This window comes from Balaenoptera physalus (assembly GCF_965194825.1).
Source record: "Balaenoptera physalus genome assembly, chromosome: 13".
Classification (NCBI taxonomy): domain Eukaryota; kingdom Metazoa; phylum Chordata; class Mammalia; order Artiodactyla; family Balaenopteridae; genus Balaenoptera; species Balaenoptera physalus.
In genome coordinates this window covers 81351325-81378631 of record NC_138892.1, presented here as the reverse complement: position 1 = coordinate 81378631, position 27307 = coordinate 81351325, and the positions used below count along the sequence as shown (strand labels likewise).

Here is a 27307-nt window from a genome sequence, read left to right as displayed (position 1 = left end):
GAAAAAAACTCACAGACTTCTGGGGATGTCAGAATAGAACAGATAATTACAGTTTGAAGTTGTACATGCTGTAATCCAATTTACGGGAACATTGCAAAGGAAGTAACTAATGTATCCTAGATCTAGACCTCTGTGGCTGGAAACAAGATTTTTTATTTAGAAAATCAACTTTGGGAGAATGTGGTGAATGCAGACGTCAGCAAATCTGCTAATGGGTTAGAGATACTTACACTTTCTTAATTCCTAAAAAGCTTTGTGCAGTTTTGTGGACAAAAATCTACAAACAAAGGCTGAGTCCTTTGGGGCATTTTTCATAATAAATGAGTTTGTACTTCTGTTTCATATATTGCTCTTCTGTCACTTCCCTCTCTTTTCCCCTTAGATAACTGACCATGTAGCTCCACGTGTTTACAAACTTGTTACATCTACATTTTCACAACTTAAACTTAGCTATCTGTTCTAAATGATTAGGTGTCTAAATTTTTAAAAAATTAAACAACTGCCATTTTTCCCCAGGTCGATTTCTGCATTCTGGATAACTTTCTGAATCTATAACATTTCTAAAGTTTCTACTGAGTTATAGCACTACAGAACATACTAAATTATTTTATGAGTAACCTCTCATTTTAATCTGAATTTAAATACAATCAAAACTATTAAGTTACATTAAAATTAAAAAACTATTAAGTTACGACTTTGGAATAAAAACATTAACAAACTACCTTATCCAATAGTGTTTTAATTAAAAAAGAATCCATTTATCTCTATAAATGGATTGGCACTTTGTAGAAGAAAGTTGAAGCTGTCCACTCGAAGCACAAAAAGAAATGTTAAAAAACCACAGTAGTCTTCCTGGGAAATCCCATTACTAATGGATTTTTTTCATTAGTAATGGGCTTTTTTCATTAGTATTGAATATTTTTACACACTCTGAAAAGCTGTAGTTAACAGTTTGTAAAAATGGTGTGTTTCCTAGTTTGGCTTCAATATGAATACCATGGGGGCTATGCATCAAATAGGCAGTCCCTAAATATACATTGATTTCATGCATTGATTTAGCCAACATTTTTTGTTCATTTGTTTCTATTTCCTACTGTGTGTCAGGCTAGTTCTCAATTTGAAACACTCTTAATTCCAAGAACTTAAACATGCCCAGATCCTAAATTCAAACAAATACTTTAATTCATTCAATATTTTGGTGCCTGCTTTGGCAGCATATGTACTAAAATTGGAACAATACAGAGGAGATTAGCACGGCCCCTGCACAAGGATGACACGCAAAATCGTGAAACATTCTATATTTAAAATATATGTATATATATTTTTTGGAGTCTGATTTTATGGAGATTGTGAAGAATTTGACTGTAATTTATTGTTTTGAAGAAGTTGTATACAAAGACTTAGGAAATAATTGATTCTTTGTTAATTCTTTTCCTTAAATATGTAATATGGATTTATAGTTTGTCCTACTCATGTTATAAATTGCAATGACCTGTGTCTTTTATTCTATGTTTCAGACCCACCAAGCACAGGTGACAAAAGAATATTTGAGTTCTATTGTATTTCGACTGGAAGCTGTGCTTCTTCACTAACTTCTCCTTGATAAAATCCTTCTTGTATAAAGTTTCATTTTGGCTCCCTTCATATCTGAAAATCCCACACTCTCAATAATATGCATTAAATATTTACTGAACTACTATCATTCCCTTAGCTCTTGATAGTGACTGTGGTTCACAACTGGCTTCTAGGGCAATTTATCCACATTATAGATTCACATTTATGTTTTGACATAAAAAAAATTGCCCTATGTCCACAGTATATATATATGTTTATATAAAATTCAACCTAGACAATTTCTTTTTATTTATGAAAGAAATAGACCCAGCATGAAGAATCTGTATGATAGATTTTCCTGATATGAAAATTGTAAGCTTTGTGATTTTTCTGCTTTAGACAGCTGAGGTGGCATTAGCTAATCTCAAGAACAAATATGAAAATGAAAAAGCAATGGTGACTGAAACTATGACGAAACTTAGAAATGAACTGAAGGCTTTGAAAGAAGATGCAGCAACTTTCTCATCCCTGAGAGCAATGTTTGCAACAAGGTAATAGTTTTTCTTGCAAGATTAGGTGTGGTACATGGGGAAAAGACTTCAAAATGCACATGTTCATCTTCGTGCATCATGAGTGTTATTTAGTCTGCCATCTAAAAGGGCAAGGTGTAAAGAAAATACATGAGATTCCACTCTGACAAATCAAAGATAAAACCTTTTGTGCTGTTTTCCAGAGCCCTCTACTGGACACACTGGATCAAGCAATTCTTCTACATACAAGTGTTTTATTTATTAATTTTTAAAATTTTTTATTTTTTTTTTATTTTTTGGCCTTGCCGCACGGCTTGCAGATCTTAGTTCCCCAACCAGGGATAGAACCCGGGCCCCCAGCAGTGGAAGCAGAGTCCTAACCACCGGACTGCCAGGAAATTCCCCATACAAGTGTTTTTAAATTAATATAATAGATATTTTTTCTAGAGCCTTATGTGCCCAAAAGAATTAGACCAAAAGAAAAAAGAAAAAAGAAAAAAAAACACCTCCAACAAGGGGGAAAAAACCCACTTCCTAAAATAGCTAAATATTACATTATCACCACTGACATTTATTTCTGTATACATATAAGTGTTTATCATTAGCAAGTATTGTGAAAAAGATACTTTGTAATGAAGATTAATATTCATCATATCAGCTAATTACTTACTTTAATATAGTGTGAATTAAATTATAATTTCTAAAATGTAATTATATATATCACCAAATTTTTCACACTGCCCAACTAATTATTTAGACAAATATTAGTTACTACCTCCCCCCACCAGTTTTGTTATGAAGCACCACTATATTTTATTTTTTAGACTTGAAATGATTGTTAAGAATTATTGATTCAACGTTTTCAAAATCTTGAGGTGTTCAATATAGTGTTGCAGTTTCCTTTTTGCTGTCACAATTCAGCGCCAAAACAAAAATAGTTCTATATTTTATATGATGCAAACTTGGTACAAAATTCACAAAGCATAACTATGCTTATGCTTTATTTACAGATTCAGTAAATTACTTACATGTAGCTGATATAATGTAAAACAAAAAATCCTGGGCCCTGGAATCTGTCCAGCTTCCTTTTAGTGTCAGAAGAGAAAAGGCTCAAACTCAAACTTTGTTATTGACTCTTGGAAATGGCAGTGAGGCGGCCTAGTGCCTAAGAGACCACAAGGTTACAGGAGAACTGAAGGGAACTGACTTCTGGGTCTGAGCACAGTAGTTTGGGGAGTAGAATGTACACACCTCTGGCCACTATGGCGGTGGAGGGCGGCAGGATGGAGAATGGGTTTGGTGCACAATGCCCCCCTCTTTGAAAAGGAAATCAAAACATTTTTAAAGGGACATTTAAAGTCTCGATCTGGTTTATTTAAGAATTATTATCCTCAAATAATGCATTTTCACAGAAATTTGTTTTTTCAGGTATATTAACTGCCTTACTCCATAGTATTTTTAAAAGTATTTTTATCTAACCAATTAAAATAAATCCAGTGTCCTGAAATCCATATTTTATTTTACTAAGCCCTGATTTTTCTTATGATATTCCTACTATGCTTCTTGACATTCAGTGTTAAAGAAAATAGAACCTGGGAGATTGGGATTGACATATATACACTAATATGTATAAAATAGATAACTAATAAGAACCTGCTGTATAAAAAATTAAATTAAATTATATTTTTAAAAAAAGAAAATAGGACCCACCCGGATCTCAAGTTCTTTCACTACAAAGTCTCTTCTTTCTTTAAAATACCAAAAGTCTTGCGTTAATTCCAAAGTTTGTACAGTACATTTTGGGTAACTCCAGAAAGTCATTAACTATCTTCTGATTCATGGAGAGTTCTTACTATCTTAGTGGGTAAATAAATGCAGAAAAAACTCTGAATAATTGTGTGAATAATTCTTTCTTCCAAATGTACATGTGCTTAGGTGTTACTTTTAGTAGAAAAAAGACCACCAAGCTTATCCTCCTGCTGCAGCACAAGTATCAAACCTGAGTAAAGATGTTCCTGACAGCCGGCTATATCTGTTTTGAACCCTATGCAAATCTTGGTTTTCTTTGACACCTATTGCTTTATCATCTGGTTGGGAAATCATTGAAGATACTCAGGTTTCTAATTCAGGCAAATCTGCCATATTGAAAACAATAGCAACTACAGTCTGTACTCAATTAAAATAAAACCTATAAATATAGATAAAGAAGTATATATTTTCTTTACAAATATTATTATTCTTTTGCATGCTACAGGCACAGACTATAAAGCTATTGTAACACATCTACAATGCTGTGAACATTACCTGAGACTTTACTGTTGGTTCTTCTGCAACCACAATAACTCTGTCTCTGGGGTTTAAGATACCACCTATTAAGAATGTCCCTATATGTACTTAATTGTATAGATTAACTATCAGTTATTGAACCTGCTCTGTTTCCAGTTTTCTACTGTAATAGATTACTTCCATTGTGATCTAGGAAGACCAGTGTTCCAAATATCTAAATTCCAGTAAAATTCATTACTTTCAGCTTAAGTTCCAAACTTAATTTCACCAAGATTTTCTCCTGACCACTTTTCTGTTGTGGTTCCAGATGTGATGAATATGTCACACAGTTGGATGAGATGCAGAGACAGTTAGCAGCTGCAGAGGATGAGAAGAAGACTCTAAACACTTTGTTACGAATGGCTATCCAGCAAAAACTCGCCCTGACCCAGCGGCTGGAGGACTTAGAGTTTGACCATGAGCAGTCCCGTCGCAGCAAAGGCAAACTTGGAAAGAGCAAGATCGGCAGCCCTAAAGTAAGTGGGGAGGCATCAGTCACCGTGCCCACCATAGACACTTACCTCCTGCATAGTCAGGGCCCACAGACACCCAACATTCGGGTCAGCAGTGGCACTCAGAGGAAAAGGTATGCATGCAGCGATCTTCATAGTATGGTGCAGTGGCCAGATTTTAGTTAACTGCAAAAATTAATGTGCTCTTATTGTGGAGGATGGAGGAAGGAAAGGAAAGGAAAAACTGGGAGTGGGTGTATAAATGGGCTTTGCCAATGTTGGTTTTTCCAAATTAAAACCTTTGGATACTTGTGTTTATTTATTCCTTTCTGTCCCCCACACCCCATCTCTTGGTTAACCATAATATACTTTTCAAGTGTTTGTTAACATTTTTGCTGTTCCTTGTATGCATAAATATGCCTCTCCCTTACCTCCAACCTAAAAATTGGTAGATAAAAAGGTCAATATTAAGAATGAAGCTATGTTTTACATGGGTGATAGTTTTAATAGCAATGGTGCTATTTACCAGCTTCTCTCTAACGAGGCAAGGATATGAATGTGTTCTCTTAGGGGAACTTTTGTCCATATTCCGAAAACTGATGACTGACTGAAAGGAGATGTCTCTATTTAGGTCAAATAGGATGGAATATGTATAGTCTTTTTCTTAAAAACAGGTTTTTGTGCTTTTTCATTTGGTATGTGAATATTGTTCAAAAGTCACTTGTATGGTTTTTAATGGCTTGATTTTATGACCTTTTTCCAGAGTCCTGGATGTTGAATTACTTACCCTGTATTTTCAGTTAATAGTAAAATTTTTATTTTAGGAGTTTTCAGTTAAGAATCAAACAATATAAATATTTTCTATTTGTGGTTCAAACTGACTAACTATAATAAATCTCTTTTCCAGTATCCAGTACAGTTTCCAAATAGGGTTGTATCCTGGTATGGAAACTAAACATTTAGTGAAAATCTTGATTTACTTGTTAAAAAATTTTAAATGCCAATTTAAATAATGTTGTCACTGGTGAGGCTTTGAAAGGTAATTAAAGTAAAACTTTTTTGTTTCCTATATGTATTTTCTTGGATCTCCTGCAAGACAATTTTCACCTTCCCTTTGTGATCAGAGCCGTCCCAGGACTTCAGGGGCTTCCTACCTACAGAATTTATTAAGAGTTCCCCCTGATCCCACCTCCACAGAGTCATTTCTTCTGAAGGGCCCCCCTTCCATGAGTGAATTCATCCAAGGGCACCGGCTCAGCAAGGAAAAAAGGTTAACCGTGGCTCCACCAGGTAAACATTTTTTCCTTGGGTGCATGTGATGCAAATGATGAGTTGAATAGACAGCTCTCCCCTTCCTTCCAACCACTCACTCCCACCCATCCACATAGTCTAACTTTGATGACGGTAAATTCCTACGGTTAAAGTAAAAATGCCTTTATACCTCTCTTTCGGTTTCCTTCTTTACTCAGCCAGACAATCATTTCTTAGGAGTCTCCAGCGACCTCCTTTTAAGAGCCAAGGATGGAAAATGAGAGTTGGAAGGAATGGGATAGCTGAAGGGAAACTAGCAACAGACACAACACAGGACACACACAGTCAGGTCCTATTTGCAGTTTGGTAGCTCATAGCAATTCCGTCTTGGTCAAATTTTGTCATTTTCTTCTGATCATTTTTAATGTAATTTCAGTAAAGGGAACCATCTTTATAAAAAGCCTTTTGGGCTGATCTCCTTTTATAGTGACTCAGAATGTCTCCTCAGTTATAGAGAATGTAAAAGTAAAATCCTCTAAGGTTTTGCTCCTCAGGAACATTTAGGTCTTAGTATAATGTTCTTATAGTTTGTAAGCCCTTATTGATTTGTGCTTACCAGCATGCTCACAACTTACTTTAGCTTCACTGTTTAGCATTTTTCTTTTTTCTTTTTTTAACATTTTTTATTTTTTCTATGAAAGGCCTCAACTGAAAATGTGACTTCTGGCAGATAAAGATCATCCTTTTGGGAAATCCCTGACTGCATGCTAACTATAGGTCAGAGGTGGTACACAGGAATTCTGTGAAACAAAATAAGCCCAAAGGCAGCTGTTATTAGGCTATTGCAGGGAATGAAAAATTAAAACTAATTCTATTTAGTTGTCAACAGTTAGAAACTCAGGAGATTTCACCTGAACAGCTGTATTTCTGGGCTCCCTTGAAGGATTCTGAATATCTGGCAGCCCTAAGTCTGCATTCATGCATGTCAGCAACCTGTTGGATCTATGTAGTGCCTGCTGCTTTTAAACAGGGCAAACTGCAGTTTACCACAGGGCCCCTCGCTCCCAATTACTTATATCCAGCCTGCTGCACTTGTTTCTGTTATCTTCCGGCCCCTACTGTAACCTTTGAGTTTGCCACCTTGGCCACAGAATTTTTTTTTTTTTAATTTACTTCAATTTTACCTTAATTCCTTTTTGGAAACCTCAGCCTTTGGATCTCTAACACTGTACTTTCCTTATCTGATTCATAAGTCAGCCTAGTGATTGGGATTAAAAGATATGGTGTGGAAATTTATAGCAGAAGTTAAACATTCTAAGAATGTTTGAGGACATAGGTAGTGATAAGGAGTTAGAAGAGCCTTAGCAGCCAAAATGTACACCTAAAACAAAAGGCAACAACCCTCCTGGATGTTCCTCCTTTCATTACTCTTTTCCTCTTCTTTTAGACCCCTTTGGAAGTCTGTGAGTCACCAAAGTGATCCTGATTCATCAGGACACCTAACTTAAATAAAACCAACAGGTCTTTTTGTGTTCCAACTGGACTTAGTAGCACTATCTTCTAGAACTTAGAAAAGAAATTCTGTGATTAATAAGTAACCCTATTGTATTTTAATTTGAAAAGTGACATATCAATAAGATTAAAATTAGTAATGAATATTAATAACAACTATTTTCATTTTATGTATGACTAGTTGATGCTTGTTTACATTAATATCTATTTTACATCATTGTCATTACATTGTGGAAACCACTAACAGATATCATAAACTTTTCTATGTTACTGCCTAGTCTTATTTTTATTTTTAAAGGTTGTATCGTAGATTCTATTTCAGATAGTGTTATTGCATTAATCACTACATCCTCTCGTTAGCCACTGAGATGGTTTTCCATTATTTGTTATAAGATGCTGTTAGGAATAGCATGCATTCAACTTCTCATATATTTCATTTTCTTCTCAAGAGTGAGATCACTGGGTTAAAGTATGAACATCTTTATGTTTTTTGCTCCATTTTGATGTGCTGTCAAAAAGGGCATATCGTGTACTAAAAGTCCGACATTTTCACACATTCTGACTCTTTCTACAACTTTATAGACACTGTACACATCTTGCAACTCTAAGGCTAGTCAGCATACATGAATGAGAATACTATTACGACGTCTTAAATTCTTTAGTTTTGAATAATGAGAAAATGCCATAGGCCTTAGAAATGATTGCTATATACAAGATTAGAGATAAATAATGTGGAATTCAGAATCGTCATTAGGCCAGAAAATCATTTTAATGACAACTTAGCATATTGATAAACCTTATATTTTTAACCATTTATTTGAAGTTAAAATAATAAAAGCAGGAAGGAAGTAAAGCTGTTATTATAGCCTGAAGAATTTTTAATTGGATATCATGGAACCAATCAGATTAATCGTTAATAAATTCTTAAACCAACCCAGCAATATTTTCTAAAAGGTTCTGGTTAAATGAATTACTATAGAAACTTATTAGCCATCTACACCAAATTGTAGCTTCTAAAAATATTTGCACTATTGACAATATATATTATTTTTCCTAGGCTGAACTATATTGTATAAAACATATTAAACATTATTTGATGCTTTTACTATATAAAATGTTTTCATTAAGCTGAGGAAGGGAAAATATGCCATATATATCTAGTCCTATGTCCTATGCAAGAAATATCTTAAACCCATGGGAAATAATAGGTTTTATGAGTTTAATGTTATTATTATAAATTTACTTGCTGGTAACACTATATATTCATCACTTTAAAAGGACAATTTCCTGTTAATTTATCAGAATGTTTTTTGATAGGCATTGTTTTCAAAAATATATTTTTAATATATATTTTTAGGTGATTTTAATTATTCTAATCAGCAGATATATAGGTTTTCTATTGTGGATCATTGAAGTAATTAAATCAATAGAAATGATATTAGTTTAATTTGTTTTGGATCCTTTGGTTGAGGAATTGGAAGAGGTATAAATCTCATTTAACTTTTAAAACAGTTACATAAACAGAACATAAAATATTATTTACCATATATAAGGAATATTTTCAAATAGATTTCACTTCTATGAGATGGTAAGCAGAAACCACATCTTCTTCAAGGCAGAATTTCTCAATTTCTGGAAAATCAATTCTAGGATAGGGCATTGATTTTCAAAATTAGTAGAATGTTTTGTGCTAATTTGTTAGTACATTTTACTGATTGATTTCCAATGTTACTAAAACCTTGTGGAGGAAAATTCTGGCTATGGCTCTGTCTCTGCTTGCTACCTTAGCCCCTGAAATCCCAGAGTTTCCAGCCATGGCTTGTTGACTTTCTTGTTCTTGACTTTATCCTTATTTAGCATACAAACTCCAGCGTCCTCCCCCATGTGCCTACTAGCTTTGATGAACTTGAATCAAAAGGGGCCCTTCTGATATCAGCAAGTTTGCAATCAGGCAGCAGATAGTATATCTTCATAATATCAGTGGTTATTTTGTAGCCAACATTGTATCTCAATGCCTTCACTACCTAGGCCTATATAATTAATAAAAACTTACAATTTAATCAACAATTTAAATCAGTCTACCAGAATATGTGAAAGGAATCTATGCAGTTCATAGGCCACAGATGTTATTTCTGTAGTAAAGACCTAAATGCATCATTTGTACAAGTGAATTAGGGACCCAGTTGCAACATGGGGGGCGGGGGGGAGCTTCCCCACACCGAGCAATTCTTTGACACCAGCTGGGTGCCCTATGATTCAACTCAATTCTGACACTATCTACCTGGAGATGGCATCAGATTCCACGGGTTGAGGACTGAGTCCTACAAGACTGCCCCACCCCCCACTTCATAAGCCAGTTGCAAGCCCGGATCATGACCTGTGTTTCTGACCCACCGCAATAGATTGGGGTTCCCACGACCCCTCCTTGAACTCCAGGTGCCAGTCCAAAGTCCAGGTTGTTACCTTACTTCTGAACTACTGGCTATAAATCAGAGGTTCCCATGACCCGCTCTTCAGATTCAATTAATTTGCTACTTCCTTGATCACCAGTTTAGTATGAAAGGATGTAACTCAGGAAGAGCCAGACAGAAGAGATGTGGAGGGCAAGGAATGGGGATAGGCGCACAGCTTTTTTTGCCTGCTCTCCTAGTGCGACACTCTCCCCCAGTCTCCGCGTGTTCACCAACCCAGAAGCTCTGTGAACCCTGTCCTTTCGGATTTTTATGGAGGCTTCATTAAAGAAGCATGAGTTTGATTAAATTGTTGGCCGCTGGGTGATTGATTCAACCTTCAGCCTCTCCCCGGAAGGTCAGGGGTTGCAACTGAAAGTTCAAACTCTCTAATTCTGTGGTTGGTTCTCCTGGCAACCAGCCTCCGCCTTTAGGTGGGGTCCTAAAGTCATCTCATTAACACAAGAGACTCTTTTGTCATTCTCAGCACTTAAGAAATTCCAAGGGTTTGGGGAGCTAAGGGTCAGGAATCCTGGACGAAGACCAAATATACATTTCTTATAAATCACAATATCGCAACAGGATAAACAAGAAATCTGAAACTTGAAAAAGCAAGTTTGAACTCCCTTCTTGAAGTAATAGCCTAAGCAATTTGCTCCTCGTGAACCTGTGCTTTCCATGTAGGAGCTTTTTCTCTTGAATGTTCTGCTTCTCCATTATCATTTCAATTCCTCTGTCCCTCCCTACCTCTCTCTTTTCCTCGCTCCTTCTCTCTTTCTCTGAAACCATTACTGAACTAATGTGAAAGAATGGTATTGTTTTGAAATCTGAGAATTTTCTATATTTTAGATCTTACCGATTTTTAAAGCAGCTCATAAATGTATTAACCTTAGTATGTAGTCACCCCTTTAGTAATAGATACAACCACGTTCATTAGTGAAAATTGTCTTTACATTTCCGTATATTCAAACAGTAAACATGTATTTGTGTTTGTTATATTGCAAAGCCTATGTTCTTAAATATGTACCAAAACCACATTTCTTTCATTAACTCATTTCCTCATTCGTCAAAATTTAACAAAATATATTGTGCATCTACTATGTGTCAGGTACTTTTTTTGGCTTTTGGTATAATGTAATGATATTCAAGTAAAACATCACCTCTGTTCTCCCCTTTAAGGGGAGGTAGATAGGCAAATAAGTAATGATATTAATAAATGTTCCTGGTAAATAGAAGAGTTGGAGTGGTGAGGAAATACTCGCAGAAGAAATGCAAGCACTGGTCATGATAGGTAACTACAGACCTTAATAGGCAGAAGGTATGTTACCGAGTCCAAGTTCGCTCTGCTTGCCGCACGACAGGCCAGTAAATCAGGAGACGAGGTGTTGAGGCAAGGAATAATGACTTTATTCGGAAAGCCGGCAGACCGAGAAGATGGCAGACTAGGGTCCCCAAAAAACCATCTTATCGGGGTCTGGATGCCAGTTTCTTTTATAGAACAGAGAGGGGGAGGAGGTGAGGAAGTAAAGAAAAAGACCATGTATCTTACAAAATAGGAGGGGATGTGTTAATTTCTTCTTTCCTGCAGCCATTCACAGGTGGGCAGGGTCAGAGTGTCTTCCTGTGAGCTGAACAAAGGCACTTTACTTAACATTCAGGCAGAGGGGCAGGGTTCCCTGAGGCAGGCCATTATGCATGATTATAATAACAAAAGCAACAAAAAGCAAAGTTTAAAGTCAAAGAAACAGATCTAACATGGAGTTCCCTGTTACAGTTCCCCACTGTCAATGTCCATTCCATAATCTTGTGGCAAAGGGGCGATGACCATTCTAACTGTTTCTTGCTGTGTCTCGTCACATGGATCTTTCTGGGAATGTCCACAATAGGTGCCAGTTGTTTCGAATATTGAGATTTGTCTTTAAGGACTTTAGGGCTTTTCTATGTATGGGAAGATGCAAGAGTCTGGGCTCACTGAAATCATTCCTTTGATATGTGCCTCAGCTATCTGGGGCCTGTAACCTGTATTTTCACATTCTGAGTTTCCTCAGGGCTCACCATAGGGAGGGGCTGTAGTCTGATGGCTGCTAGGTGGCAGGTATTCTTCTCCTTCCTGAGTTTCCTCAGGGCTCACTGGCTCACGTTGGAGGGCTGCAGTCACTGATGCCATTTCTCAGATCCTCCCCTCTTGGTCAGAAATTTGACCAATATTTGGGAGACATTTCATGATAAAATTTTGTCCCACGGCGCTGGGAGGTTCATCCCAGATCAGGCGAAAATTCTTGATATGCCACTCCAGGTGCTAATTTTTGGATTAGGCCCTATTGATAATTAAAGATTCTCCAGATCCTCTGTCTAATTATGATCCAGGAGACATTTTCCCTTGTTGCTTCTACCCATACCTAGAATCACACTATTATAATTATTTTATGTTATAAATGTGATCTATTTCCTCAAGATGTTTAGCCATAGAGGTTTTGTTGGAGGCCTGGTTACACACTGGGTACTGTAAGAGACAGCAATCTTATAAAATAGACAGGATATAAGTAAATGCAGCTGGTAACACTGACAGAGACATAGTGCAGCACGGAGACACAAAGCACAAACAATTTGGAAACAAAGAACACATTAAAACAATGATTAGTATAACTAGTTGTAATCCAGTTGCAAGAATTAGCAACCAAAGGAACCATAACTGATTTAATGAGCCATTTGCAGTTTCACTGTACTGGCCATGTACGCACAGCTTAATCTTTGAGACAAGCATATGCTACTGGCAGGATCAACCAGGTAGAGAGAAAAAGATAAATGTTTCATCTTTGTTTACAAAGGCATACTTTATCAACTTGTTGTAGGTCATAGCATAAGAGAAAAGGTTTTTTTTCTGAAAAACAAAGATTAAAGCCAGTATATTTTCCAAAGTCATAAAGTTATAAATCATATGTACCAGTTCATTCAGTCCCATGTAATTAATTCCTGTTGATCTGGATGAAGTAATCAGGTTTTCTATTAGGTTTGTCATTTGTTACCCAGTCCAGTGATATTATCTAAAGGCTATCAGAAACTAATTGTTAAAAAGTTCCTTTTTATGAGTCTTCTTGAAAATCTTCATTTTGTAAAAACATCAGGACAAAACTTAAAATAGCCTGGTTAAAGATTGGAATACAATGCAATTAGCAGGAAACTTGGATATTTCTGTGACATATAACATTTTAGAATAACTAGAGTTATGATTGATAACATATCAGGATATATCGGAAGTTAGGGATTCCATATACATTTTGGAATATCTATATTAATGACATCTATCCATGCACTATAACCTAAAGTTCATCTCCAATCACTTGACAATATTTTTGAAGTAATTTAACATACCAAATAAACTTAGTTTGACATTCCTCTCCGAGATGTCTCAGAGATGTTCTTTTGAAGTATCCCAGAGTCAGCTGGAGGCTAAAAAGCTTAGTCAGATTTTGATATTGGGGAAGCTTGTTAAAAATATCAAAAAGCTTTTAAAACACAACAGGATCATAGGTCACTGTGAAACAATACTTATTCATTTAACCAAAGTCACAAAATGATTAAAAGAAAACAAATACAGGTCACCTAAGGGGACAGAAACTCATACAATCTGTTATCAAAAAGGAGCACTTCTAACAGAGAGAAAGAGATCAAATTCCAGTCTTGTATTAGCTTACTTAACAAAATCCATTTACTTAGTTAACTTCAATTTAAATTTAGTTAATCCTGGGCTTGCCTGGTGGCACAGTGGTTAAGAATCCCCCTGCCAATGCAGGGGACATGGGTTTGAGCCCTGGTCCGGGAAGATCCCACATGCTGTGGAGCAACTAAGCCCGTGTGCCACAACTACTGAAGCTCTCACACCTAGAGCCCGTGCTCCGCAACAAGAGAAGCCACCGCAATGAGAAGCCCGTGCACCACAACGAAGAGTAGCCCCTGCTCACCGCAACTAGAGAAAGCCTGTGCACAGCAACGAAAACCCAACAGAGCCAAAAATAAATAAATAAATTTATAAATAAATAAATTAATAAATTTAGTTAATCCTGACCATATATAAAACTTTCTCAGTAAAATGTAATTCCATTCCTCATACCTTAACTGAAAACACACATTCTACCATACTGAAATGTTTTATTATTTTCAGTAGCTTTAATTATAAATTAGAATCCCTGACTCTTAAAAACTTTGATTTCTAGTGAAAACCAAGAGGCAAGTAATAGTTACCAAAACCTGGAGAGACTATCTTAGATTATTTTTAGAACATAATTATTCTTATAGAGTTTACCTAAAAGCTCTTTTCTCATTACATTTACTTTAAAGTTTAATCATATCAAGTTATTTTTCTTGCTGACAAATTTGCAACAGATATAATAAGATTTCTTGCTGACCAATTTGCAACAGATATAATAAGATTTCATTTAACTTCTACTAAACCTAGGTGCAGTGAAAGTACTATACTTAATGTTGATGACTCTAAAGACATGTCTACATTAATTAGATCAATAAACTTAAACAATATCAGGTATTAATTTAATACTGAATATTTCTCAGTTCACATGAACCTGAAATTCACTTAGCTTAATTTCTCTTGTATTTAGAATTGTTTGATTTGTAAGCGCTTACTTTAAGCCAATTAAATAGAGCTCATTTACAAGTTAACCTCAGCAATGTTATCCAAAGATAAAGACACACACAAACACACAAACAGAGAGACCTCATGGTTCTCATTTCAAAATTTCAGCCCTGAGTCAGGTACAGCCATGTAAAACCCATCAGTTTACAACAGTTTGGATTAAAGTTGGGTTTCTGGCAGATGGAACAAATCAAGCTCCCTTGTCTATATGGGTAAATCTTAAAAGACACTTAGGATTTCTATTTATCCTTGACGAGTCAATTTCTAAATTACTTTACCCTCTTTTCAAAATTTGCATTTTAAAAAGATGGCAGAGATGAGGGTTCCTGAGAAGACCAAATGGAACATTTGCATCTCAAAGATACAGGCAAGTTTCTCCTAGGATGACTTTGTTTCCTTCTCTGGGGTTGCCAGGGGCACCATTTGTAGGCTCCAGTGGGACCCTGATGTCAAGCTGTTCTGGCAAGAAAGTTACTTGAGCATTTAATTTACAAAGGAGATCTTGTCCCAAAAGGGGTATTGGACACTCTGGCATATATAAGAAGCTATGTTTCAGGGTGAGGTTCCCTAGTTGGCATTCTAGACGTTTAAGAACGAATGGTTTTGTACTTCTCCAGAAACTCCCGTGACCCAGATAGACTGAGATGTTTTCTGTGCCACCTTGGTGTTTACCACAGAATATGTGGCACCCGTATCTATTAGAAAGTCAACCAACTTGCTCGCCACTGTCAAAGTTGTCCGGGGCTCCTGAGAGGAAATTAGAATCAGACGCCTCAAGTCTAAGGGAGTACCCTGGCCACTTACAGGATGTCAGCACAAGGGAAATTGCCCTTCTGTGGAAGTGGCTACCAGTCCAAATTGGGTGCCTGTTGGGTCTTAGATGGTGATACTAAACCAGGTCCCTGTGCCTCGGGTGTTAACACAGAAAATTTTATTCGATCCCTGTGGGTAGGGGAAACAGGAGGCAGTGAAAGGAGTGAGTATGTTGGTGGCATGGGGGCAGTTGGAACAACTGCTGGTGCAGCCTGCTTGGCCAGTGGGGAAGCTGTGTGAGCCAGAGGGGGGTTTAGGTTTTGAGTACCATGTCACCATTCTCATTTTCTCCCTCTTCCCCTTGTAGAACAGGTTCCCCTTTGGGTTTCCTTTTAGATCGCTGCACCACAAGGTGGCAGTCCTCTGACTCCTTTTCCTCCTGATGCAATAGCATAAATGCTTCTACATATGGAGTCTCGTCTCTTTTCCCTGTTCTTTTGCAAAACACTTCTACTGCGAGATCGTATAATTGAGTGATGCCACAGACCGGCTGCAGAAAGCTAGAAGTTCCTGGCGGTGAGGGGTAAGGAACTGAAAAGCACCAGTATGGGATCAGAAGGGCCAAGACAACTGATGGTTGCAAGGCAAGTTTATTCAAAGAACATGAATGTATATATAGGTTTAGTACGGAACGAATAGCAGACAATAAATCAGTAAACCTTGTTTTCCACATAATTCTGTCGCCACTATCTATGCGTCAGCATGCTTTATGGGCCATTCTCTGGAGATACAGACTTCCCCCTCAGGGCAGCACGTCCTTCTTCTGGGGAACAACCAGGGGCTCTTAGATCCAGAGCAGGCACCTGGAACGAAACTGGCCGCAAGCCATTTTCCTTTTTTACGCTCAATACCGCAGCGTCAGGAGTGCATACCAAGAAAGAGACAAGCAGTTCTCCGGAAAGCAGAAAGCGAATAAGCTTACAGCTTGGGGGCCACCACATTTCCCCCTTTTTTATTATTTTTTAAAGCTTGATAATGTAGTTTTAAGCCATGAACATCCTGACGCAAGACAGCGAGGCGCCCCATTACAAATCTGACAACACAAAGTAATAAACCGATCACCAATAAAAGTACACCAATTGCTGTCAGGCCCGAGAGCCCTCCATGAATCCATTGTATCGGATTTAGCCATTGTAGTTGATCTAATAATCCTTGAATCAAATTCTGGGGTCCATCTTTGTCCAGGTGGGCCTCTTGAATAGCTTGTATTTCGGCATTTAACTTTTGAATATCAAGGCTAATGTGTCCATCAGTCCATACACTTAATATATGCATTTTAACTTTTTCCCAATCCCATTGTGAATCATTATATAAATGTTGAGTTACATAAATCCAGGTATATTTGGCATGACAAATCAAACGCATTTTTAATTTTAAAGCCATAACTTGATCCCCTATTCCTATTAGAACATTTTTTAATTCATCTACTTCCGTTTTTAGTTGGGTATCAATGACTTTGTAGGGCTAATGCTACACTAGTATTTTTAGATAACTGATTAACATAATGAGCCTGGTGAATAGTTTGTGAAAGAGCAATCCCAGCAGTGGCCGCAGTAGCAGTTAAAGCTGCTAAGGCTAGGATTGCACATATTAGAACACCAATAAATCTCTTTGGTCGTTTTAATGCTTCAGTCAATTCCAGCCAGGCTTGCATGCCAGTGTTATGATACCATGGTTCAGACAAATTAACAGGTAACATTATATAAGAAGGTTGCTTCATAATCATAACAGATGCAGATCCTTTAACGGGCAAAACACAACTACTAAAGATACAATTAACACAAGTAATATTATAACCTATAGGATTCATAGTGTTTTCTACAATTAAATCTCCAATCAATAAAGCATAAGGAGGAGCGACGCAAGTAATCACCGGTCTATAAGAAAAGGATAAGGCAAGTTTCCAGAATTCCCATTGCTTGTAAAAAACAAGGCTGTTATTATTAACAGGGACAGAAGAAACTAGTATGGTGCCATTATCATAATCTAAAGTACACCAGACAGAGGCTTTAGTCCATGTATCATTGCAAACAGGAAAATCAGACTGCAGGAATTCAGAAGCCATAAAAGCAGGAAACTGTAGTCCTGTGACAGTCTTTACGACCGTAATTTGATGTCCAGCTAATAACGTCCCTTGATTACCCATGGTAGTTTCAATACACAAATAATGTCCAGTATCTTTAATCCTCAATCGATATATGCATAGAGAATGATCCAACGAAGTATTAGAAGCAAGCTTAGTTACTCTAGCATTCATGTGAATGGGAACGTTATCCTTATACCAAAATACAAAGGTGGATAAATCTTCTCGTCTAGAAACAGTCTGTTTGCAAGGAAGACAAATATTAGATCCCACAGCTTTATAATTTTTACGTAAATGAGTAAAAAATTGAGAATTTACAGTGGTTTGGTAAGAAATAGCATGTTCTAAAGCGACAGCCTTAACACAACCCGAATTGGTACTCATAGGACTTAAACAAACAGGGGGAGTATTAAACCAATTAGAGTAATTAACAGAAGTTTTAGTAATAGGCAAATTTCCTAGCACTCTTCCAAAAGTAGAATCATTATAGAAAATTGGAAGGTCAGCTTCAGACCATGTAACAGGTTGTAATAAAGGAGGATCGGGTACATAAGCCCAATAAGATTTAGCCTCTATAGGTGGGGCTGCCAATACAGCTATCATGGCTAAAAAAAAGGTAAGAGGAGAGCGAGGATGAGCACTCTCCTCCATAATCCTTCGTGCTTGAAATAGTAAACATTGCAATTGATACCAAGTAATTTGATTTCGATCTCCCCTCGCCTCCCTGACAAGTTGTCTCCTACTCCGTCGCCGCATTCTTCTCGTCCGCCAGGGGAACCTGTTGGGGTGTGCTGTGGTCGATTGCGAGAGCCTCAGGCAACGCATTCTTCGAGTCAGGGTGTTTATTGGTGATGGCATGATAATGTCGAACCAAGCGCTCCGGGAGCCACCGAGGAGAGTCTGCCTCCCTAGGGAAAACACAAACATGGCCTCGGCCCCATACTAAAACAGGGTCTGGTCCATGCCAAAGGTTAGTCATGGGATCTTTTCATTTAACAAGCGCTTTTTCAGGAGGGGTTCCAGAAAGACCTGTAAACAATCGTTCATAAGGCGTGTGACTAAATGCATCTAAAGTTAAAAAATTTAAGATAAATAAAGCATGATTAAGCATAATCTGAGGAGATCTATCATATTCCCCCTTTTTTATTTTCTGTAATGTAATATTTAATTGTTAGTTGGCACGTTCTACAATACCTTGACCCTGAGGATTGTAGGGAATGCCTGTTTTATGTGAAATATGGAAAGTTGCACAAAAATTGGCAAAAGCTTTACTCGTATATCCTGGAGCATTATCTGTTTTTAAAGCTTTAGGAATTCCCATAGATGCAAAACAATGAAATAAATGAGTAATTACATATTTAGTAGATTCCCCAGCCAAAGGCGTAGCACATATAAAATTAGAATAAGTATCAACAGTTACATGAACAAATTGTAATTTACCAAAAGAGGGAATATGAGTAACATCCATTTGCCAAAGATGATGAGGGAGTAAACCCCGAGGATTGACTCCAAATTGTGGAACAGGAAGGTGGGGTAAACATTTAGAGCAGGACTTAACAATGTATCGGGCTGTTTCTCTAGAAATAGAGAATTGTTTTTGAAGCATAGCAGCAGATTGATGATGTAAATTATGTGATTGTGTAGCAAGATCCTGAGGTTGAGATAAACTTAAGGCTATAATCTTTGTATTTTCGTCAGCTAATTGATTTCCCAAAGACAATGGGCCAGGGAGACCTGAATGGGCTCGAATATGTAATATGGCTACAGGAAAGTCATGCTGACGAATAATCTTTTGTAGTTGAAAGAAAGTCTGAAACAACTGAGAATCAACAGTATTGCCAATTATAGCGGTTTCTATGTTATGCAAAATAGTAACCAAATAATGGCTATCCGTATAGAGATTAAAAGAACAATGTGAAAAGATTTGAAAAGCCAAGGAAATCGCATGTAATTCAACTCGTTGGGCAGAGGTATGATCTGTTTGTTCTTTATGAAGTAAGTCATCAGAAATAACCACAGCGATGCCATTGGCAGAACCATCAGTAAAAACATTTGGGGCATTGAGAATAGGAGTTGAACAGATAGTTTTAGGAAAAATAAATAGATGTTGAGTAGCAAAATGAAGGAGTTTATTAGAAGGATAATGATTATCAATAATTCCTGAATATCCAGCAAAAGCAAGAGCCCAAAAATCAGAGACAAATAATAGCCAAGAATATTGATAAGTAGTATAAGGTATAATAATAGAATTTGGTTCATATCCTACCAACTGAATATTTCTTCTACGACTCAATTGAACAAGGGTTGCTATTAACTCATAATAAGGTGTAATGACTTTATTAGGCGTATTTTTCATATGAATCCATTCAAGAATTCCTGTTTCTTGCCATAATAAGGCGGTAGGGGTATGTGACATAGCACAGATTATTAGTAGTATAGGTAAAGAAGGCTCAATTCTAGTTAGCTGAGCAGATTGTATTGCTTTGTTTACAAGCTTGAGTGCTTGTTGAGCTTCAGAAGTTAAAATACGAGGGGAAGAAGGATCAGGACTTCCCTTTAGGATATTAAGAAGAGGCTGTAATTGACCCGTAGTTAATTTTAAAGAAGATCGCAGCCAATTAATATCTCCTAATAACTTTTGAAAATCACTTAAAGTTTTAAGAACGTTAGTCCGTATCTCTGTCTTCTGAGGTGTAATATTATAATTTGTGATATACTTACCAAGATATGAGAAAGGTGGGTTCATCTGTACTTTGTCAGCAGCAGTGACTAGTCCTGATCATGACAAATGACTTTGAAGGGAATTATAAGCCTTAAGTAGAATATGTTTATCAGAATAAGCAAGTAATAAGTCATCCATATAATGAATAAAATATATCTGAGGGAACTGTTTACGAACAGGGGCAATAACTTGAGCTACAAACTGTTGACATAAAGTAGGACTATTAGCCATATCCTGAGGCAGCATTTTCCATTGATAACGTTGCATAGGTTCTATAAAATTTAAAGAGGGTAAGCTAAAAGCAAATCGCAACTTATCAGCCGGAAATAGAGGAATAGTAAACAAGCAATCCTTAAGATCAATAATAATAATCATATAATTTTTAGGTATGGCTGCAGGAGAAGGCAAACCTGGTTGCAGAGCTCCCATAATTACCATAGTTTGATTAACAGCACGTAAATCTTGCAATAAACGATATTTTCCCGATTTTTTCTTTATAACAAATATAGGAGTATTCCAAGGGCTATTAGACTTTTCTAGTCTGCCCAAAGCAAGCTGTTCATTAATTATATTATGGGCCGCCATTAATTTCTCCTTAGAAAGGGGCCATTGGTCCACCCAGACAGGATTATCAGAAATCCAAGTTATAGGGTCAGCATGTGGTGGAGGAGAATCCAAGGCCCCTAGAAAAAACCCAAGCCTGTTTTATCCCGTTTATTATCAATCTGTAAGGGTAATTTATTTCCCTGTTGATTTTTTCCCAAACCATTCCTAGGATCATACCCTTGATTTAACAACATATTAGTTACAGTAGGGTTGGGACTAAGCAATAGGATTCCCATTTGTTGTAATATATCTCTTCCCCAAAGGTTAACTGGCAATCCGGGCAATACGTAGGGTTTGAATATTCCTTGATTACCTTCAGCATCCTGCCAATGTAGGTATTGTGAACTTTGTTGTGGAGAATTAGATTGGCCAATACCTTGCAACTGTGTAATGGTTTGGTGCACGGGCCAATTTTTTGGCCAATGTATAAACGAAATAACAGAAACATCAGCACCAGTATCTAATAACCCAGAAAAAGACCTTACATTTGTTTTTAATACCAATTGTGGTCTTTCCCTACCAATTTGTTGAATCCAATAAACTGCATCAGAGGAACCGAAAGCCCCAGTTCCTCTTTTGTTATGTTGTAAAATTTTTCCTTCTGGTACCAATGGAATTAATAGAAGCTGCGCTATTCGCATACCGGGTGTGATAAGAAAAGATCCTTTTGATGTTTGAACCATAACCTTTAATTCCCCTTCATAATCAGCATCAATCACCCCAGGAATAATAGTTAAGCCTTTCATAGACATACTACTTCTTCCAAGGATTATACCAACCGTTCCCTGGGGTAAAGGCCCAAAAGTTCCCGTAGGAAGGGCTTGGGGTCCCATATCCGAGGTTAATAAGAATTGGGTGGAGGCACAGAGGTCCAGTCCTGCACTATTTGGCGTGGCCCTTTGAAGGGAGGAGATTCCATTCCCTGAGGAGCAAAGGTCTGAGCTGGAGGTGGTGGAGCAGGTTGTGGGGGGATTATTGACATTGCTCCAATTGTTTGATGGGGCCGGAGCAGGCCCCTCCGGAAGTTTCCCGACAAGGGAGTTCCATCTTTATGAGTCACTGATCGACATTCTTTAGCCCAATGCCGTCCTCTTTGGCATCGGGGACAAATTGTGGGAGGAGGAGATTTACCTTGAGGCACAGAATATACGATAGGCATATTAGGAGTATCAACAGTACAATTTTTTTGCAAAATGACCTGGCTTCCCACATTTAAAACAGTTTTTACTTTTAGCATTTGGCCCAAATCCTGCCTTAGGGCTGCAGCTATAGCTGCTCCCTGTAAGTAAGATGATCCAATATCAGAACAAACTCGAATATAATCCTCTAAATTTCCTTTCTTTTTCCATGGACGTATAGCTGCTTGACAAATATTATTAGCATTTTCGAAAGCCAATTGTTTGACAATAATTGCTCCAGAAGGACCATCAGAAATAATTCTATTAATAGCCTGTAATAATCTATCCACAAAATCAGCATAAGGTTCATCTGCCCCTTGCCTTATTTTAGCAAGGTCTTCAGTCCTAGTGGAGGCAGGTAAATGTTTCCATGCATGTAGAGCTATATGATTGATCTGAGCATAAGCCACAAAAGGGAAAGCTAATTGATCCTGTAAAAACTGATGTTGTCCTTCCCCAATCAACATCTCATAATTTACTAGCACATTATGTGCAGTATTTCTTTCAGCTTGTTCAGCAGCCTTTTCATAATATTCTGATTTCCAAAGTAAATAGTCGCCACCAGTGAGACAGCCACCAGTGAGACAAGCACGAGCAATAGATTTCCAGTCTGCTGGAGGCAATGCTTCTGTTGCAATAGTATCCAACATAGTAAGAGTGAAAGGGGCTATAGGCCCATATTGTGCACAGGCTGCTTTTAAATCTTTCAAAACCTTAAAGGAGAGAGGCTCATATTCCCGATTATTTTGTTGTGGATTTTGAGGTTTGGGTCGTTCCACCACCGGGCAGCAGAATAAAGGATCCTCCCCTCTATTAAGAGCTGCCCGTACTGCTTGTTGTAAAGGACTAAGCTTAGGAGGGATAGGGACAGAGACATGTAATTGCTGTAACCGTGGAAGAATATTTTCATCAGGATATTTTTCAGCCTCATATTTGGCTTCTTCATCCGCTAGATCAAAAGAAAAGTCATCATCATCAAGTGAATTAACACTCTTTATCCTCGGTGGCAAAGGAGGAGCAGTAGCTACTGTAGCAATATGTTCTACAGATTTAGCTGTTAATTTTGGAACTGAATCATAAATTGGATTAAAACAATCTCTTATTAAATTCCACAAGCTAAAAGTGGAAACTGAAACAGAAGATGGTCCATGTGCTTTGTGATATTTAGATAACTCATCTCCTACACGAGTCCAAATTGCTAAGTCCACTGATCCTCCTTCAGGGAACCAAGGACAAGCATCATATACTAATTGCAAAAATTCCAGAGGTTGTGAGGTAGTTACCTTAATTCCACGGGCTTTTAACATTGAAAGCAAAACCTGAGCAAATAAATCACGCTCCTTAGAGCCCTTTTGTCCCATATTATTTTACTTCTGACTCTTTCTCGAGTTACCGTCCTAAAAACGAAATTATTTCTTGTGGCCACACTATCTCACTCGAGAGTTCTTACCTGAAATCTTCCGAAATGCCTCACGCACTCAGGTCCCTGTTCGGGCGCCACTTGCCGCAGACCGGCTGCAGAAAGCTAGAAGTTCCTGGTGGTGAGGGGTAAGGAACTGAAAAGCACCAGTATGGGATCAGAAGGGCCAAGACAACTGATGGTTGCAAGGCAAGTTTATTCAAAGAGCATGAATGTATACATAGGTTTAGTACGGAACGAATAGCAGACAATAAATCAGTAAACCTTGTTTTCCACATAATTCTGTCGCCACTATCTATGCATCAGCATGCTTTATGGGCCATTCTCTGGAGATACAGACTTCCCCCTTAGGGCAGCACGTCCTTCTTCTGGGGAACAACCAGGGGCTCTTAGATCCAGAGCAGGCACCTGGAACGAAACTGGCCGCAAGCCATTTTCCTTTTTTACGTTCAATACCGCAGCGTCAGGAGTGCATACCAAGAAAGAGACAAGCAGTTCTCCGGAAAGCAGAAAGCTGAATAAGCTTACAGTTTGGGGGCCACCACAGAGTGAGCCATTCAGGGGCCATCGCTCTTCTGATCCTAACATATATTGGGTCCACACCCTATTACAATAGTATATATGTCTTTCTTAGTCATAGGCTCACGGCTGTGTTTTACCCAGTTATCTAATATATGCCCCAAAGGGCTCTCCTTTGGGATAGATGGAGTATTTCCCATTTTTATAAGTTTGATAACACCAAAACACAAAAGACACAAATTCCAACACAAAAGGCACAAACAAATTCCAACATTGATGCACACAAAACCAAAACCAAAACCAAACCCAACAAACCGGTTACCAAAATCATCCAATGACAATTCCCCTCTCCAACAGGGTACCCCAACCAAACAGACTGGCTTGTCCCGTAAAGGAAAAGCCCAAATTGAGGGGGGAGTAATATGTTCCCGGTGTGCACGCCAGAGCGACTTACCCTCCAAAATCGAGCCTGTCAACTCATAGAAGCTTGTCGGTTCCTTGCTTCAACTGCCAAACGCTGGGGTAACCAGTGCTGTTTCAGGGAGTTTTGAAGGAAAGATCCTCAGGACAAATGGTCCCGGCAGCTGCTATGACCTTGCCCCAGTATTCCGTGACCAGGGCCGGCTAGCCGCGAGCAGCAAGGCTCCTGGCAGGCTAAGCCAAATTTGTTACTGAGTCCAAGCTCGCTCTGCTTGCTCTGCTCACTACACAACAGGCTAATAAATTGGGAGACGAGGTGTTGAGGCAAGGAATAACGACCTTATTCGGAAAGCTGGCAGACCAAGAAGATGGAAGACTAGGGTCCCCGAAAAACCATCTTACCGGGGTTTGGATGCCAGTTTCTTTTATAGAACAGAGAGGGGGAGGAGGTGAGGAAGTAAAGTAAAAAGGCCATTTATCTTGCAAAATTTCTTCTTTTCTGCAGCCATTCACAGGTGGGCAGGGTCAGATTGGCTCCCTGTGAGCTGAACTAAGGCACTTTAGTTTAACATTCGGGCAGAGGGGCAGGGTTCCCTGAGGCAGACCATTATGTATGATTATAATAACAAAAGCAATGAAAAGCAAAGGTTAAAGTCAAAGAAACAGATCCAACATGGTGTCCGATATAGCTCTTCCCTGTTACCGGTAGGGGTGCAGGTGTGGGTAATGAGAAAAGCCTTATAGGAAAGGAGGTCAGCTTGCACAAAGGCCACGAGCTTGGGGCTAGAAACTGGAGCAGGACTTGGGAGTGATGGAAAATGACACTGGAAAGGCAGGCAGGGACTTGAAAACAGAGGGCCGGGTTCGTGAGAGCAGACTTTATTCCAAGGGCACAGGTAACAGTTTTAAGAAGAAGAGCAGATTTTTAGTATATAAGATCACCCTGACAGCAAGGTGGAGAATGGATTAGATGTAGGTAATGTTACCCGAAAAACTGGGTTCACCTCTTGGTGGGTGTCCAGCCAAAAGACACAACCAAGCCAAAGACTGGGAGGAGGAAGGATTTATTACTTGCCGCAAGTAAGGAAAACACCGGGGATCTTTCCCAGAGCAGTGTCTCCCCAAACAGCAAAATTGGGGAAGTTTTAACAAGAAGTGTATTCATGAAGGGGCTTGGTTGAGTCCAAGCTTTAGTTGATTGAAGTCAGGAGGGTCAGAAAAGGTCAACATCATCGTCCCTTAGGTTCCAGTTGATCTGGTGGTTGAGCACTTCATGCTAATCTTTACCATTCAAGCAAAACTGGGAGTTTTTACAGCTGATATATTATGTTTGCTATTGTTACTTCTCTTGCCTGATAACAGGCAATGTTTCTGCATTCTTTTGTTCCCTTAAGATTATTGAGAACTGTTCAAGGCCAGGCTTAGATTATAAAATGGCTTAGGGCAAAAATGACTTCTCTTAAGTCAAGAAAGCCATGCCTGGTTCTCTTTCTCCTGGAACCCCTTGCCCCTAACTGCTTACAGTAACACCTGAGGTAAAGAAGCAACTACAGAGTCTAATGAAATGTGAAATGAGAGGTGGTGGAGACTCGGAATCAAAACTGTGAGGAATATGAATGTTTACAAGTGTCTGAAAGCAAAGAAGTTCAGCTCTACGCAAAAGCCAGCGTGTCCTGTGTACACACACACATCCTGCTCTAACTGCCTGTGCTTCTTCATCCTCCCGTGGTTTGTCTGTGGAAGGAGCTCGGTAAATGCTAATTGAGCTGACTTCCTGAACTAACAGCCTCAGTGGTTTTTTGCCTAAAGTGTGTTTTTTCCTATAGAGGCTTCTCCATTTTTGTGTGTTCCACTTCCCCACATACTTTCTTTTTCCACAGAATTCAATTCTTGAAATGGTAGGAGTGAACAGCATTCTGTTGAAACTTGTAATCATTTAGGGTTGTATTTGCTTTTAACATAGCTTCTACAGAGTTTTCCCCAGCAGAGGAAGGCTTGAGCATTTTCTCATGCTAGAGCATGTTGCCCTTAGCTTGGAATCTGCTGAAACAATTCATTTTACAGTGGAAATGTGCAACACCCTTAAATGTTGTTTCAATTCTTTCAGTGTTTCTTCAAGTAGCAATTCCATTTTTACAGGAAGTCTTTTAGTATAGAATGATCTTGGGTTGGAATGTGCGAAGAATGTCATCTGAGAGCTATATCTCTCCTTTAGATTCTGTCCATCTCTGTAATGACAGATACCTAATTGAAAACTGAAGAATACAGGAATTTATCTCATTTTTTTTCAAATAGCTCCGTATTTGCTTTGATTAGATAAATATCAAATATCCTCCAGTTTAGCTGAGTGTTTTGATTTTCACCCAGATAACTAGTTTCATGTAAAAATATTTTGGAATTTTAAGATTTTTTTCCCTTCCTTGTTTTCTTTTGCAAAGGTTTTAAGCTAGATGTCTCATATATACCAGTTTTACCATCATGTGCATAAATGCACAAAAATTATAAAGAGTTTTCTGATCCCTTGTCTCCACTGGGTAGAATTAGCTGCTTCGTCCTCTACTCCTCACTACAGACAGTACAGTCACAATTTGTCTTAAAATCAGATTTTTCTATGAGTCTGTAAGCTTTTGGGCAGAAACCTTGCCTCTTTTAATCCCCAGGATCTTACACTGTACCTGGCACATAGTATGCCCTCAGTTTGTTGGATAATTGGTAATTAGTCCAAATTTTCTACAGTTATTCAAAATATACAGCTTTATTGTGGTTTATCATCTCTATATGCAGTTCTTCCGATATACAGAATTATAGTGCATTTCCGATG

General features: G+C 38.1%; 1 protein-coding gene across 8 annotated transcripts in view; it reads left to right on the top strand.

Annotated features, from left to right (window-relative positions):
- Positions 1–27307, top strand: part of BICD1 (BICD cargo adaptor 1) — a gene marked incomplete at its 5' end in the record, with an annotated part of 211622 nt that overhangs the window by 160580 nt on the left and 23735 nt on the right. For 2 of the 8 annotated variants that reach the window (XM_082419711.1, XM_082419712.1), the window contains 3 exons: positions 1954–2105; positions 4678–4995; positions 5958–6151. In XM_082419711.1, the coding sequence (XP_082275837.1) occupies positions 1954–2105; positions 4678–4995; positions 5958–6151 (664 nt within the window). Of the gene's footprint in view, positions 1–1953; positions 2106–4677; positions 4996–5957; positions 6152–27307 lie in introns of those variants that run through there. The other 6 variants (XM_082419717.1, XM_082419714.1, XM_082419713.1 and 3 more) reach the window with 4 other exon arrangements.